Source organism: Tursiops truncatus, chromosome 8, assembly GCF_011762595.2.
Source record: "Tursiops truncatus isolate mTurTru1 chromosome 8, mTurTru1.mat.Y, whole genome shotgun sequence".
Classification (NCBI taxonomy): Eukaryota; Metazoa; Chordata; class Mammalia; order Artiodactyla; family Delphinidae; genus Tursiops; species Tursiops truncatus.
The window spans coordinates 70,110,479-70,126,784 of NC_047041.1; the positions used below are offsets into that span (position 1 = coordinate 70,110,479).

At 48.5% G+C, this 16,306-nt stretch overlaps 1 protein-coding gene across 9 annotated transcripts in view; it reads right to left on the minus strand.

The window, feature by feature from the left end:
* Nucleotides 1–16,306, minus strand: part of ABCC8 (ATP binding cassette subfamily C member 8) — a 76,514-nt gene that overhangs the window by 38,633 nt on the left and 21,575 nt on the right. For 7 of the 9 annotated variants that reach the window (XR_012333473.1, XR_012333474.1, XM_033862595.2 and 4 more), the window contains 4 exons: nt 15,176–15,340; nt 11,663–11,818; nt 6,805–6,939; nt 6,315–6,477 (listed from right to left, as the gene is read on the minus strand). Coding sequence is in view for 7 of the 9 variants with exons in the window: in XM_033862595.2 (XP_033718486.1) it covers nt 6,315–6,477; nt 6,805–6,939; nt 11,663–11,818; nt 15,176–15,340 (619 nt within the window). In the remaining 2 variants the exon portion in view is untranslated. The remainder of the gene's footprint in view (nt 1–6,314; nt 6,478–6,804; nt 6,940–11,662; nt 11,819–15,175; nt 15,341–16,306) is intronic. The other 2 variants (XM_033862597.2, XM_033862599.2) reach the window with 2 other exon arrangements.

Consider the following 16,306-nt stretch of genomic DNA (forward strand, 5'->3'; position numbering starts at 1 on the left):
GTTAGCTGCAGCACTGCCTGTCACAGCAACACAAAAACCACAACCACAGCAACGAACCCCTGAAACCAAGTAAACTGGAAACATCCAACAGGATCAGCTGTTTTAGTAAATGACGGAAAAAGGCAACTCCGGGGAGCCTCCATTTTCCTGAACCACATAAGGGCCGATGGGACATTAAAGGCAGCGGAGGAGTGGGAAATATAACCAAGAATAGATTTCTCTCCAACTTTGGCATGGGGTGGGCTGACTCACTTAGATTTGATCTAGGAAACAATGAAAAAAAGAAGGACATGACAGTGCTCAACCCTTGAATGTTAGGGAGTAGGGAATACTGTTAAATAACACTAAGTGAAAGCAGAAGATTATGAAACGATGTGTGAGTGTGATGCTGTTATGGAAAAGTTTAGTTGCATGTAGGCAGGTCAGAAAGGCCACCTTCAAGAGGGAAAGCCTTTTTGTAATGGAGTAGAGATAAGGGTACCTATTGTTTTAACACTGCCCCTCCATCCTTTAAGAAATATTCATTCAGAAATTCTTTTTTGAGGGTCTCCGCTGTTTCAGGCATTGTGTTGTGTTCTGGGGGTTCCGTAGTGAACAACTGTGTCAGCTTTTCATACCCCCCAAACAAAACAAAACAACAGATCAACTGAAAACAAAGCAGGGCTCAGATCAACTGGTCCCCCGCCTGCTGCCCGCCGCCCGCAGGGCTTTGGCCAAGGAATGCTGTCTGGCCTTGTGGGTGGCAGTCCCCCCACGCACTGCAATAGCAGGAGCTTTTCATTTGCAAAATATTGATAAATATTTCAGAAGCCATGCACGGGGAGGCACAGTGAGCCATTTGTGCCTCTGGTTAACTTCACCCCCTCCCCTACCCAGGGCCAGGGGAGGAGCTGCCAGCTCACAGTGACTGCAGGCTGCACCTGTAGGAGGGGAAAGGCATTTCGAAGTGAACAGAGCTATTCAGTCCGGTAGTCAGTCTGAAGTCAGCAGAGGGAAGGAAAGTAGGCAGTGGCGTGTGTCCGGCGCTGGAGGTGGTGGAAGCGAGGCTGGAGTTGGTGGAAGCGAGGCAGGAGGCTCACAGCCACACTGATTGCGGCTTCCAGCTCTCCCTCAGACACCCAAACCCCCCCGCCAGGCTATGCATCAGCAACCCACTGTGGCTGTACCAGCTGGTGGAAGGAAGGGCAGACGCTGAAGTTCAGAGAAGCTGGAGAAGGAAGGGGGACCAGGTCTGGAGGTCTCCTTGTCCCCACACACTGGCTGTTCTGAGTCAGGGCCTCCGCCGAGGAGGAGACACTCGCCAAGAACAGCCAGGGCCTGGGTTGCGGGGAGGGGCAGGTGCTGGGTGCCCTGTGAATGGGGTTCACAGGCACCATCCTGCCCACCCCACACCTCCATCCGAGCTTGGGGGCTTGTTTTTTGCTTTTCAAAACATAGCATGAGGCCAGTCACATTCATTTGATGTGAACCACCTGACTGTGGTTCAGACCCAGGTGGGAAGAGGGAAGACCCCTGACCACAGAACACTGGAAGAGATGGCAGGCCCACCTTTCCTTTAAAATCCTTCAATGCCTCTCCTGCCTCAGGAGAAAACCCAGCACACAAGGTCCTCCGTGATCTGGTCTCGTTACCCTCTCCTCACCGTGATATACTCGAGTCTTGAACACACCCGTCATCCTTTCCACCTTTAGGCCTTTGTGCCTGGAACATTCTTCCCTCACTTGGCTGACATGGGATCCTATGGGCATCGGCAATGGGTTTCACCGAGCACAAGGCTTCCTTGACACCCACCGCTCCTAAGATGAGGTTGGGTGCCGCTCTGATGGATTCCACTTTCTGTTCCTGTCACTCACGACACAGCTGCCCGTCTGGCTTCCCTACTAGACTGTGAACAGCCTGCCACATCCCCCAGGCCTGGCATAGGGCTTGACACATAGTGGGTGCTCAGTAAATATTTATTAGATAAGAGAACGAAAGAAATAAAGGAGGCCAGGGCCAGGTGTGCCCATGAAAGAGAACACGGGGGATTTAGAACTGACCCTGTGGCTCTAACCACAGGCACGGCCCCTGTCCACGGCCTGGTCTCCCACAAGACTGCGAGGGTGAGGACCGTGCAGCCCCCTCTCTAATGTCCAGGGCCTCAGGAGAGTCTAGCACAGAGAGGAGGAATGGGTGCTGCACAAAGGACAGAATGAACTGGCAGCATGTCAACTGGTTGACAGTTAGGGCCTGGGACCCCTGTGTCACCCCTGCAAAGCTTTCCTCAAATTTATGGCTGGACTGGACACCTAGAGCTATGTGGGTTCTGCAAGGAAATAAGGGTTGCATTGGTTTCTAAGGGGAGTGAGCACAGCACTCGCTTGCAGCTTTTCCCCACTTTGTCTTCTGCTCATTGAAACCCTGCCTGTGGCAGGTGCAGCCACGCCGCCTCTTGCACGAAGCTCTGTGTGAACTCTGAGGCCGTGCCGGCTTTCTTCTTCTCTGTTCTCTGCCATTTATTGGCTGAGGACCTCAGAGAGTCCTTTCACCTCCCTGAGCCTCAGTCTTCCATGCTGTAAAATAGGACAATAGTGCTACAAACCTCACAAAGTTGTTCGGAGGGTTAAACGAAGTCAGGCTTGCTGGGCAGCAGCGTGGAGCAGGTCCCCGTGGTCGAGAGCTCCCTGCCACACTGTTTCACGGATGTTAGCTCTGACTTCTTAGCAGAGTATAAACTCCTTGAGAACAGGAGCACATCTTTTGGTCTCTTGCGTCCCTCCCAGTGGTTAGCTCAGGGCAGGGCTCACTTAACGCCCTCTGAGTAACTCACATCTGTTTTTCTTCGAGAGGAAATGCTGATTCTGGATTTTGATGGCAGAGAAACTGTATCATTTCCTTTTCACCCCCTTGCTCTGTCCTGCCATGCACCAGCTCAAGGCTCCACAAACAGGAGCTCTCAGTGATGCCACTGTGAGACCATCAGACAGAGTGTCAGAGGTAACCTTGTCTGCCTGACAGTCTGCCTGGTGTACAATGACCAGACTGAAAGCCCAGCAGGCAACACCAGGATGGGCCCCATCAGGACACGTGACTCCAGGGCTCCTTTGCGGCCACAGGACCCCATGGCTGGTGCCAGAGGCGAGAATCAAAGATGCCCCATTACCTCAAGCTTAATGACCTGTGTCCTAATTCTGGGTGACAGGGAGCAGAAGGCAGGAAGTCCAGGAGGAAGTAAATGAAAACACACTCAAAGCATATAACTGCAGCCTGGCGGTGCCCTCACCCTAACTCCCTGTCTCTCCCCAACCCACTGCCGACCAACACAAAGAAACCCATTCCAGCAAGGGCAAACACAGAGCAAACAGCACTTGGCTTTCAAAGCTCTCTCTCCCGGATGGCTCGTCCCCTTCCTCCTCTCTGCCCTCTTCCAAGGACCAGCCTGGGCTGCTCTGTTTATCTCTCTAGGTCACCAAGTACTGGACAGGTGAGGGGCCCTGGGGAGACCCCTGTTTAGCTCCAGAGCCATTGTCATCTCAGCTCTTGACGACGTGGAGCCTCCTTGCCCCAGGTCCTCCTGGCTCCAGACCCTTCACAAAGCCATGGCTAGTCTTCTGGGGGCCCCACAGGACAAAAAGCACCTACTAGACAGGCTTAGTAGGCTAGCCTGGGAACCTAGGCGTCTTATGATGTTGTTTCCATAGGAAACATGTCCCAGCAGGTTGAAGTTTGGATTGCAGGAAATAAGCATACATCTCTTAGAACCAGAGTAGCTGCCACCTGCCCCCACCTGTATGATCAGAGGCTGTCCCTACTTTGCTGTCAGGAATCTTGGGGACCCAGTGCTCCCAATTTCCTTACGGCTTCCCTTCCCTCTCTCCCGTCGTAGCAACAGTGAGCCCGCCCTACTCCACCCTGCCACGTTATTGCCGGGAGGGGGAAGACCTCCCCCACCGCAGCAGTTGTTCCCCCTGATGGGGTGTCTGGAAGCTAGGTGTCTGTAACTCACCGGTCTGTACACAGTGTGGGGTTACTGTTACCACGACCAGGCTCAGGGGTAAGCAGAGCTGACAGAGAGGCTGAAGAGGGCCTAGGGTGTGGACACTGGTTTCTCTGAGCTCCCCAGAGTCTCCTGCCTAATTTCCCCTGTCCTATCAAGTGCTCAGCCCAGGGGTGCTTGGAGCCCACAAGGTCACGGCTGAGGAACCTGGAGTGTCTTGGTGAAGAATCTAGGAAGACTGCCATGCTCATCGCTCCATTCTGAGAAAATCAGCTCTTAGCAGGATTTTCTGCAGAAGGGTGTCATGGCTGGTGCCATGATGGTGGGTGGCCTGGCCACTGGTGCCTGGACCAGGACGCCATGGTCTGACCGGACACAAGGAAGTGCTCAGTGCAAGCCCCACCTTGTGAGAACCTTCAGGTTGGACGCTGGCCACTTGAGCCCACCAGACCCCCTCGCTAGGCAACGTGACTGCCAGGAACCCACAGGTGACCTGAGGGACCACCTCATTCTCCATGCACCTCTCTGGGAGACACATCTGGTGCACCCTCCACTGCTGCCCAGCACTGCCATGCCCACAGGTGTGTCTCTTCCTGCCACACCAAGAGAACCAACTTCAGCCGGAGGGGGGTGGTAGTCGTAGTGTCTACCTCTCTTAATTTCCTTCCCTATTTCCCACTCCTGTCAGAGCCCATGCTGGGATGTTTCTCCTCTATTCAGAGACAATAGCCTGAAAATGGTGCCCATTGTGCCCTCAGTTTTCTTCACCCCACTTGGGTTCCTGGCTCTGGGTGGAAAACAGCATGAGGCTGGGAGTCTAAGAGATTCCAGAGGATCTAGTCTGAGCCAAGCCATTAACCTCAGAAGTGACCTCAGGAAGATGCCCCCCTCTGGGCCTCAATTTCCCATCTGTAAAATGGTTCTCCCAACTTACAAAAACATTTTCCATTTATCTCTCCTTGCCACATTCTGTGTAATTTCCACAGATCTATCTTTTTATTCACAAATTCTCTCTTCAGCTATGTTAATTCATTTAACCTGTACACTGAGCTGTTTTTTGTTTCCTTTTTATTTTTTTCTCTCTGGGGGCTTCCTCTTGGCCCTTCCTACCAAAATGGCTCTTAAACTGGACAGATCAGGGAATCAGAATGAGGTTTTCTAGCTGCTAAATATCTACATCCCAATTATGCACTTGGGCAGTAACCACAAAGGGGTGGATCCATGGAACCACTAGACCAACTGTGAGATAAACTTGGGCCAGGACTCCATCCATCACCTGACCTCTATATGCCCACTCTGACCAGGGGGCCAGCTGAATTAATTTCAATAACTAAATTTTTAATTTTTAGAAGTTCTTTTGGCTTTCTTTTTGCTGGTTTGCCTTGTGCCTTCCTTCAATTATTTTAACACACTTATTTTATTGGTTTTATTTTGTTTTGTTTTTTGGCCATGCCGTGCAGCTTGTGGGATCTTAGTTCCCTGACCAGGGACCAAACCCTGGTGCTCAGCAGCGAAAGCACAGAGTCCTAACCCCTGGACTGCCAGGGAGTTCCCTTAAAGCACTTATTTTATTATCTCTTTCAGACTATTCTATCATCTCGAGGTATTGAGGAACGAATTCTCCTATTTGCTGACTCTCACTCTGGTGGTACATCTTTTCTGGAGGATTTTTGTTTCTTTATTATCAGCTCATTGTTTAACATGAGTATTTGCCACTGGAGTCCTATGTTCTCTGGAAAATGGTTTTAATATGCGTGTCTTCTGGGACCATAGGAGTTTTACCAGTTTTGGTCTTTTTTTCTCTATTTTCGGGGCTTGGGGTCCCCAAACCACTTGGTTAATGTAAATTCAGTCCCTACACCTGTGAGTACCTCAAGCTTGAGCTTTTGTTCTTTAAAGAGAAATTTTCTACCTCTCATGGCCCCAGGTAGATGAAAGCTTCCTTAAGGCCCTGGCAGCTCAGTCTGACTTATTGAAAAGAAGTCCTCACACTCGGGAGAATTCAAAACTGCTGTTATTTATTCATTTATTGCTGCCTCTCAATAACATATCAGCTTAATAAGACATCAAAGACCACATCTATCTCTCTCATCACTGTACCTTGAGGGCCAGCCCAGGGCCCTGCACGTAGCAGGCTCTCAATACGTTTGCTCGATAAATGGCTGAAGAACATTGATTTCTGGCAGCTCTGCTACAAGAGACAGTTTGAGGCTCTCCTGGACGGGATGATCCCCAAAGTCTCCCACTTCTGCCACCCCTACCTCCTCCCCCAGCCCTGGCACCCTATCCTGGCATGTAAGTAGCTGCACACAGGGCTGGCTGGTTGCGGGGGACTCACTGGAGATGGAGGTGTAGATGGCGAAGGCCCTGAGGCTGGTCATCTCCTTCCTGCGGGTCATCTCCACCCGCGTGCGGAAGATGTTCTCCCAGGCGTACAGCTTGAGCAGTTTGATGCCACGCAGCATCTCGTTGGTCTGCTTCAGCCTCTCGTTGGAATACTCCTGCCAGGAGTCACTGAGTCAGAGAAGGGTTTCTTTTGCCCCCATCCCACCCAAGAGGAAGGAGGTGGGTCAACGCCCTCACAATTTTCCAGCCTCCGCCCAGCCTCCGTCTCCTCGGGGATGCTCCATTAATCCCATTTCACAAAGAAACCGAGGCCTGGACAGCTGAAGTGACCTGCTTAAGGTCAATCATAGTGTGGATGTGGGGGGAGGCACTGTTTGGTGACATCTGGGGTAAGAGTGAGGAGACCCACTAATGTAAGGGGAAGGGAGCGGTATGGGGGAAGGATGGGAAAAGGGGGCGCATGCACACCTACAGATACTTACCAGTGTGCTCCGCTGGGCCTGGGAGAGCTTGGTGGCCACAAAATACTGCACTGGAGCCAGCAGAATGATGACAGCTGCTCCAATTAAGGCACTGATTCCAAGGATGTAGTAAAGGAGAATCACACCCACGATGATCTGAGGGAGGGTCATGGGAATGAATTCCCTTTGATCTGGGGGCTTCCCTGCCAGGGGGTATTGGCACCCCCCTCCCCACCCGGTAACCCAGTGCCCTAAAGTGGGACATGCCTTTGTGTCCAGCTTTCAAAAGTTTCTTGTGGGAAAGAGGAGGAGGTGTTACAAAGCAATTTCAGAAGGAGGGACTCACATGATGGGCTCTCACACAAGCAGAGAATTTCTGGGCTGGTAACTAACTGTATTTATCTGCAAGGCTGGCTGAGGCATTAACTCTCTCCATGTCTACTTTTGCAGATGGAGGTCTAAGAGGTGAGTCTGCACAGTGAGTGACAGCACCTTTTGTTCTATTGGCTGGTTTTCAAGGCTGATGGTTCACTCTCATTGGAAAAAGGTGATACGTAAGCAAAGGAGCAAAATAGCTGTATCCATGCCAGACAAAACCAGTCCAGGGTCTAAGAGTTTACTTTTCATCCTTATGCTCCTGGTGTCTTTAATTTTCAGTGAATCTGGTAGGCATCCTCTAAAAAGAGAATTCATTCTGTTTCTAGCTCTATGTAAATGACAGCTGACTTCTGAATATTTATGAGAAGTATAAATTACTCTTGCCAGCCCCCAAAGCATCACGATGACAACTTCTCAGGTCGCCTTCAAAGGCAGACGCTTCTAAATTCAGGACTTATTCTAGAGGAACAGATGTGCTGCTTCCTTAAAAGAAAACAAAAGTGTGTCTGGGTTGGCCCTGCACTCCCCGAGCCCTACACCAAATTGGCACTAGGCTCCTGCACCATCTCAAGGGCCAAAGAGCGGGTGGGTGGCTCTGTTGTGTCTATTAGTTAGAGAATGCCTCCTGCATTAGCAGGTTCCTAGGGGGCGGGTAAGTGACCCCTTTACCACCTGCCTCCCAGTGTTTAACTGACGTTAAATGCTGGCATGGATGGGCAGAGGAGCACATTAGGAGATGAAAAGCCTTCCTACTCTTGCTGGCCCCCACTCCCATCATCCCTCTGGAAAACTATCCCTGGCCTCCACTCTTTCCATTAGCTGTCCTCATTTGGAGGCAGTCGGGGTGTTGTTTAGCAACTTGGGTAGAGCAGGATACCAGGGAAGCTCTCAGACCACTGCCAGAGTCACCGCCAGGGCCCCGGCTGGGGGGTCGGTGTCTGCACGCCCACCACCTCCAAGGCTGGCAGCTGCTGGGGCAAGAGCTGGGGATGTGACGACTTCTACTGCCACCAGGCTCCTCCTCACACTTCAGCCACCCTTTGTCACGCTCCCCAGACCCTTCTGCCCCCTCTGCCCTTCTGCAGGGGTCTGAATGGACCCTGTGAGAGAACATACCAGAAATCAGGGATTCTGAGTGTGCAAAGCAAGTGTGGGGAATAAAAGGACTATTTTATCTCCTAGTCTCAGGCTAGGAAAGCAATCTCATGTAGTGGTGGGGAGATCACAGTCCCAGGAGTCTGCAGCCGAGTTTGAATGCAGTCCCAGCATTTACTGGCAGTGCAATCTTGCATCTCAGCACCTTCATTTTTAAAATGGTAATTTTAATTGCCGCCTTAGCAGGACTGTTGTGAAGATTAAATGAACATATATATGATAAGAACCTAGAATAGTGCCTGACACTTAGCTGGAGACAAGGTGGCTGACCTTTTTTTAAAGATCCTTTTTTGATGTGGACCATTTTTAAAGTCTTTACTGAATTTGTTACAATATTGCTTCTGTTGTTTATGTTTTGGTTTTTTGGCTGCCAAGCCTATGGGATCTTAGCTCCCCCCACCAGGGATCTCAGGGATCGAACCAGTACCCCCTGCAGTGGAAGGCAAATTCTTAACTACTGGGCCACCAGAGAAGTCCCTGACCCTTCTTCTTAAAAACAAACAAACAAGCCTCATGGGATCTCTGTCACTAGGGAACCACAGAAAGGCGATACCTGGGTATGGTGCTCCTACCAGCTCACTGTGTGGCCCAGGGTAAGGTCCCTGCCCTCTCTGGGCCTCTGATGCCCATGGCATGAGGAAGCACAGAGGTCCCCACTCTGGCCAAGATCTTTGACATGGCTGTCAATAAGCTTCAGGGGGCCCGCAAAGCCCCTTAAATTGTAGGCAAGATGTGTGAATGCACATTTGTTTTTCTGAGAAGAAAGTTTCATTAGGTTTTCAGAAGTAGATGTAGATCAGTGGTTGCTTAGAGCTGGGGGCAGGGATGAGGAGTGACTGCCAGGGGATGTCGGTTTCTTTTTGGGGTGATGAAAGTGTTCTAAAATTGTGATGATGTTGCACAACTCTGTAAACATGCAAAAGTGAATTGTACACTTTAAATGGGTGAATTATATCTCAATAAAACTGTTATTTAAAAAAGTATATGTGAATAAAAAAGATTACAAATCAGGGTGAGCCCCTGGGGACAAAGGAACAGGGGCTCCTGAGCTAATTTCAATACCATCAAAAGCCTCATGTGCCCTGTGGCCAACCAGGCTCCACATGGAATCCTGACCTGGTCGAAGGAATTGTATCAATTCCGGTGGTAACACTGTGTCTTGAGGCTGGTCAAAGCTATAAGGGCAAAGGTACAGTCTTTGAGGAATTAAAACAGAAAATCAAATGATACTTCATGATAAATAAGGAAATGTAAGTACTTTGTGGAGGTAAAAATTCTTACCTAATCTCCCCCCCCATCCCCCCCACCCCACCCCCAACCCCGGTGTTGTGAGAGTTAATTACACAAGTGAGACAGGCTGGGCAGGCCAGGCACAGGGCAGGGGCTATCAGCTATTAGTTTTGTTAGCAATGGTACATGTGCAACAAACACTATTAATGATAGTAACCAGGGACTTCCCTGGTGGCGCAGTGGTTAAGAATCCGCCTGCCAATGCAGGGGACATGGGTTCGAGCCCTGGTCCGGGAAGATCCCACATGTCACGGAGCAACTAAGCCCGTGCGCCACAACTACTGAGCCTGCGCTCTAGAGCCCGCGAGCCACAGCTACTGAGCCCGTGTGCCGCAACTACTGAAGCCCGTGCGCCGCAACTACTGAAGCCCATGCACCGCAACTACTGAAGCCCGTGCGCCTAGAGCCCGTGCTCTGCAACAAGAGAAGCCACCGCAATGAGAAGCCCAGCACACCGCAACGAAGAGTAGCCCCTGCTCACCGCAACTAGAGAAAGCCCACGCGCAGCAATGAAGACGCAATGCAGCCAAAAAAATAAAAATAAAAATAAATAAATAAAATTTAAAAAGTAAAATAATAGTAACCATAACAATGCAGCAGGTCTGGTGGACAAAATCTTCCAAAACGGGTTGTTCAAGGAAACACAAGAGAAACGATGAAAGGCTGTGACTATTAGATGAGCCCTCCAGGCCCTTCTATAGTTTCTGTAGTCACTGATCCATCTTGGCAGAGTGGAGGGGGGCACAGGGATCTGGGTGTTGGTCAGTGGTAACAGGGAATGGTGTATATGGCTGTTCCCGTAAAAAGGACCATCAGATTTCCTCCCCTACATCCAATCTTGTCTAGCTGCCTCCCTATGCAAGCCTCTCCTTCTGTTTTTCTTTAGTGTCTCTTACATATAAACTTTACAGGTAAGGAAGACCAATATACATCACTTTAGATTAAGGTTTCTGGAATCTACATCCCAAGAAGCAATGGATTCTGGATTGGTAAAGTTCTTACATCAAAGTGAGCAAGTTAGAGGGCTGTGATGTTTACTTAGTGACCACTCTATGCCAGGCACTGTGCTTGGTGCTTTGCTTACATTATCTAATTGAATCATCAGAACACCTCCAGAGGGTAGGAATCATCCTCTTTTCCCAGATGAGGAAACCGAGGCTCAGATAGGTTAAGGACTTGAATCAGCCTGCCTCACCCAAGTCCAGACACTTTCTGCTATACCAGGCATCCCCTGTGAAGCCTGCAGGCCCTCTGGGAGTGGATCTTGGATTTCAGTTTCTGGCCTGAGCACCAGAGTGAAGATGCATCTTCAGGCACACGGCAGGAATCACAGACTCTGTGGCGGAAGAGCTCCAGATGGGAGATGGAGCAGATGAGGCCAGGAGTCAGGTAAACCGTGCCGGGGATTCTCATTCTACTGTTGGGGGAGAATGTGCCTCCTCCAGAGCCAGTCCCAAAAGTTGCCTGGCTTTAGGAAATGCCATGTTTTAGATTTCCAAAATTAACACGGGTTTATTGGAGAATTTAGAAACGCATAAACAAAATAAAAATCGCTTGTAATCCCACCACAAGGACTTTCAGTTCTTTTTTTTCCTGTGTGAATCTGTACAAATATATACATGTGTATATTCCAATTTAGCAGGAAGCACACTGTGAATACTATTTTTAACTTACTCTTTTTGCTTAAAAATACATCGTAAAAAAAAAAAAACATCGTGAACACTTTTCAACGTAATTAAGTACTCTGCTATAACATAACTTCTAATGTCTGTGAAAGTGTTCCACACATGATTATTCTATACATATTTTTTAAGGTTGGCTACATTTTAAAAGTCTTAGTGACACTGCCTTCTCTGATCATCAAGAGAGATGGCTAGACCACTTGCAGAGTATAAGACAGTATAGACACCCAGGCATACACTCCATGGAGACTCCAAGGGGATAGAAGGTGCAGGCAAACAAGGAATGGAAGATGGTGAGCTTCTGGCCACTGGGCATGTACCAGCGGATTCTGGTTTTGTGTCCCCCAATCCCCAACAAAGCACACATCCCTTACCTGTACTGGCATAGCCCAGAGGTTTGGGCACAAGAAGAAAAACCACATGAGCTGGTTGGTGTCGATGGCTACCAGGTTACAGATCTGCCCGGCAGTCATTTCCCCCATGGATAGGTTGGAGGTGGACAGGTGCATAATTTTATTGTAAATTTTGGTCTGGAAATGAGAGCAGAGTGTTTCACATTTGTCATCGTCAACATCCTAATCACCACCCCAGATGCCATGTGTCTCTAAAGTGCCAGGGGCTTCTCAGACATTCCCCCATGGAGCCCCAGAGCAGCTCTGTAAAGGGCACTGCATGACTGTTCCAGTTTTACAAATGGAGTAACTAAGGCTCAGAGAGGTAAAGGGCATTGACTATAGTTCAAGCAAGTCAGAGAGGCAGCATTCGCGTGAGGAATCTGTGCTAGCATGGCAAGCTACTTCCCCAGCAAGCAAGGCCTTTCCCTTGGAGACAGGACTTAATTAGCTTTTAAATCTTAAAAGCAGATTTTCACGTCCAGTTGTATTCTTGATTTACCGGAGGTCCGTGGAGAACACAACTTTAGAGCCATAAAAATGACGAAGGGTGGCAGCCATCTGTTTTAATGCGGCTTCTTCACCTGGGAAAGGGGGTATGCTCTGGGGCCAAGTCCTGTCTTAATTGAGCCTTTAAATAAAACAAGGATTCAGCCTGGGAAGGTCTTATGTGAGACAAATGCTTGTGTCGATCAGCCCCAGCACCTTCCGGAGTCTGGCCACCCCAAGGACCTTGTTCTACTTCCCCAGGGTAGATGGGGAGCAGCCATGGCAATGGCTCCCTGTGAACTCCGAACCTAAAAGCTCTATGTGCACGGTGACTGTGCCTCCCAGAAAGATGGCAATTGTCAGGCTCCGTGCCCTTAAACAAGGAAAAATGCATTCCCTTTAGGGATGCCTGCTCTTGAATGAAATTCTACTGTGCATTCTGTTGCAAGGTGGATTCCCAGCCCTTAATTCATCTTTTGTGTAAACCCAGGCTTTTTCATGGGTCAGGTCTGCTTAAAGCATGAACCTGTTCTGTCTTTTACGAGTTTATATATACCATGGGTAAGGTTTAATATAATGGCAATGACATTTTTTGACAGATCTATGCTCATCCTAAGTTATGTGCAATCAGTCTTTAAAGAATAATAATAAATCTAGTTTCAGTGAAGTAGGAACATACAGTAAACTATCAAATAAAGCATTATTAAGACCAGGATATAGAGAATTACATGACCGAAACCTGGTATATGTCAAAAATTATATATAATACAGGAATCTTGCTTCATAACTTTTCATGCAAGAACTGTCGTTGTTCTCAAACTCATGAAGACATAAACCCTTATCTAGAGATTTCTGTAAATCTCGGAAAGGAAGAAGTTTTTCTCTAATTTGCTCCCATAATAAATGCCAGCATTTTCTTTTGGGGACATAATGAATTCGTGCAAAAGATTCAGACAGTTTAATAAAAATGATTACATGCTAATACATTAAAAAACCATATTTGGCTTTTTTAGTATAATTGGAAAATATTGGGCTAGTGTGTGATTTATGACAGAAATAGAAAGTAGATTTAATTACAAAACTGCTTGACTATGAAATTGGCTGCTGTTTGTGGTGATACATGCCTGCCTGTCACTGGAGGGGTCTGGACAGAGTTTGGGATTTTAGAGAGGTTTTCTGAACTAGCAATAGCTTGGTTCTCCTAGATCTGAACCCCTATGAGTCTTAGAGGGTCTTAGATTTTCCTGGGATCTTTCTACCATTCTCACTTGATGACATTCATGAGGAAATGAAAAACCACTGGAGATGGACAGCTTCCCAAGCTGTGCACTATACAACTCCAGGGGGCGCCACTCACATGGACTATACCAAGATAACCAGAGTTTGGACCCAGACACAGTCTCCAGCCCAGGCTCTACCCTTCTCTTCTCAGTTCCTTTTCTGCAATGCCTCTGATCCTGGCTCCCAGAGGACCAATCAATGTTCATGATTCTGAGAAACATTTCTGAAGAATGAGCTGGCTTTGGGATTTAGTCACAATTTCCTAGTGTTCTACTGACTTCATGGGAATTGCTGGGTATGGCAGAATCTGCCGGCTGTCCCCCACTATCCATTCTCTTCTTTCTGTAAGAAGAACTTCTAGCAGGGCATATATGGCTGTCAAGAATAGAGACCAGGGACTTCCCTGATGGCCCAGTGGTTAGGACTCCACACTTCCACTGCAGGGGGCATAGGTTTGATCCCTGGTTGGGAAACTAAGATCCCACGTGCCGTGTGGTGTGGCCAAAAAAAAAAAAAAAGAAAGAAAAGAAAAAGAATAAAGACCACACTTTCTAGCCTCTCTAGGTATAGCCACGTGGCCAATTTCTCCCCAGTGGGATGGGAGAGGATCTGTGCAACTTCCGCATCATGATTTGAAAAGACATTAGGCCTTCCTATTGTCCCATCTTTCTTCTTGTCGGTTTAAATGTAGACACGATAGTGGCAATTTCAGTAGTCACATTAAACCATGAGACAAAGTCATGTAAGAAGGCTGGCAAAGCAACATTACAGAAGGAGCCAAGGTCTCTGATGATTGTATAGCTGCCGCATCAGCCCTGACTAAATGTGCAAAACAAACTTTTATCCTATTTAAACCACTATCACACTGGGTCTCTCCATTCCAACAGTGGAACCAAAATTCTAATGAAAACACTGGGGCTTGGGGCTTCCCTGGTGGCACAGTGGTTGAGAGTCCGCCTGCCGATGCAGGGGACACGGGTTCGTGCCCCGGTCCGGGAAGATTCCACACGCCGTGGAGCAGCTGGGCCTGTGAGCCATGGCCGCTGAGCCTGTGCATCTGGAGCCTGTGCTCCGCAATGGGAGAGGCCACAACAGTGAGAGGCCCGCGTACCGCAAAAAAAACAAAAAACGAAAAACACTGGGGCTCATCACCACCTTGCCTAATGGGGCCCTGAATCCTTCCTGACCTTGACCATCCTTTCAACCGACTCTGAGAAGGAAGCCACAGCAGACAGGAACAAGAACCTAGACCCAGGGACTTACCAGGCTGGGTACGTCTCTCTCGTCACGACCCAAGATTTAAGAGTTCAAATAGATCTTACAGTCTATCTAGTCTTGGTATGTCAAACATGCTTCTTTGTAACCAAAGAAGACTGTCTGGTAACAGAGCCCTGGAACAATATTTATAGACGGATTCTTAGGCTGCACTTGCATTCAGCAGGAAAAAGTGCTGTGACTGATTAGTGATGTCCGTCCCATTCAAGGCTGAGCAGTTGACATCTCAGATCTAGTCCAAGGCAGAACTAGGGCTAGAACTACTACATTTCCCAAGACCAGCCCAAGGCACTCTCCACTATGTCACACTGCCTTGTCAATGGTTATTGTTTCAAAACACTGTTAAAGGGTAACAAGAAAATAAATTCACAGCAGAATCATTCTTGAGTGTCCGTGAGGACAAATAATGCAGTTCTTATTGTTTAGTGAAAAGAATAATCATTCAAGTACCTGTATTGCTCCTCTCAAGTTAATTCCAGTTTCAATGGCGACATAGTAGGATGCTTGCAGAAATGTCCTTTGCAGTAGGAGGGCAAGGAACAGAAGCACGGCTAAGACGTAGGCATTAGCAAGGAACTCTTGGGATGAGACAAAGTAAACCCCGAGAAATTGTGTCTGTTGGAAAGAGAAATTCAGAGGTGGCAGTCGTGGCCAGCAAAATGACTGCCATTGGTACCTGTTACTGGGCCATAGAGGCCATTATTATAGGACCCTCCATGCTTGCAAGCCTTGGGCAACTGTTTATGAGTGAAAAATCAGACTAGCATTCTTCTAACTACAGGGAGGGTTGCCTATACTCTCTCCATCAATAAACTTAGGTGAACAGAATGTGGCCCAGTTCTAACCTCATGCCCATAAATATGACTCTCAGCTTTTTGGCCACCAGGCCAGGGGAGCTCACTCTGAACAGGACAAGAATAAATAGAGCAAATCACAGAGCAGCCGAAACTAGAACTGCTAGAACAGATCCCACGACGTGTGTTCTCTGCTACAAAAACTGAATCAGCTGAGGCCTTGTCCCACATTCACCAACAGCGTGCACTATAGAAACTTCTGGGGAGAAAGACCAGCAGAAAACATGGCAGTAGTGCTCCCAGGCGAGAGATGGGAACTCATTGCCTATAATTGACTATTTCAGACCCAAGCGCCCCAGCCTTGTGGGCTCCTGGGACCTCCTTTTAAATATAAGGCTTCCTGCACCTCCAGCAAGATCTCAGATGATAAGTAGTGGGGGAAAAAAAACCCAAACACTTTGACTTCATTGCTAAAGATACCAGGGAACAACAGCATGTGTTTCTAAATTCATCATCAACAGCTCCTGGGAAAACTTTGATCTTGATTAAGTCCATCGCTCCCCAGCAGAGCCACATCAGTGTTTCCATGAAGACATAGCTCTCCCCTTCCGGAGACCCTGCCCTGAACTTTGCAAGTGATTTGGAAGGGTGTGGGAACTGCTGCTGCGGGATAAAGAGTGGTGGGAACAAAGTGCTGAGAAGGAGCCTGATGGCATGTCCACACCAGAGCAGGCTGAAAGGGTCAGGATTCTAAGCGGAGTCCTTCCTGTTCCTAGAGTCAGAAATT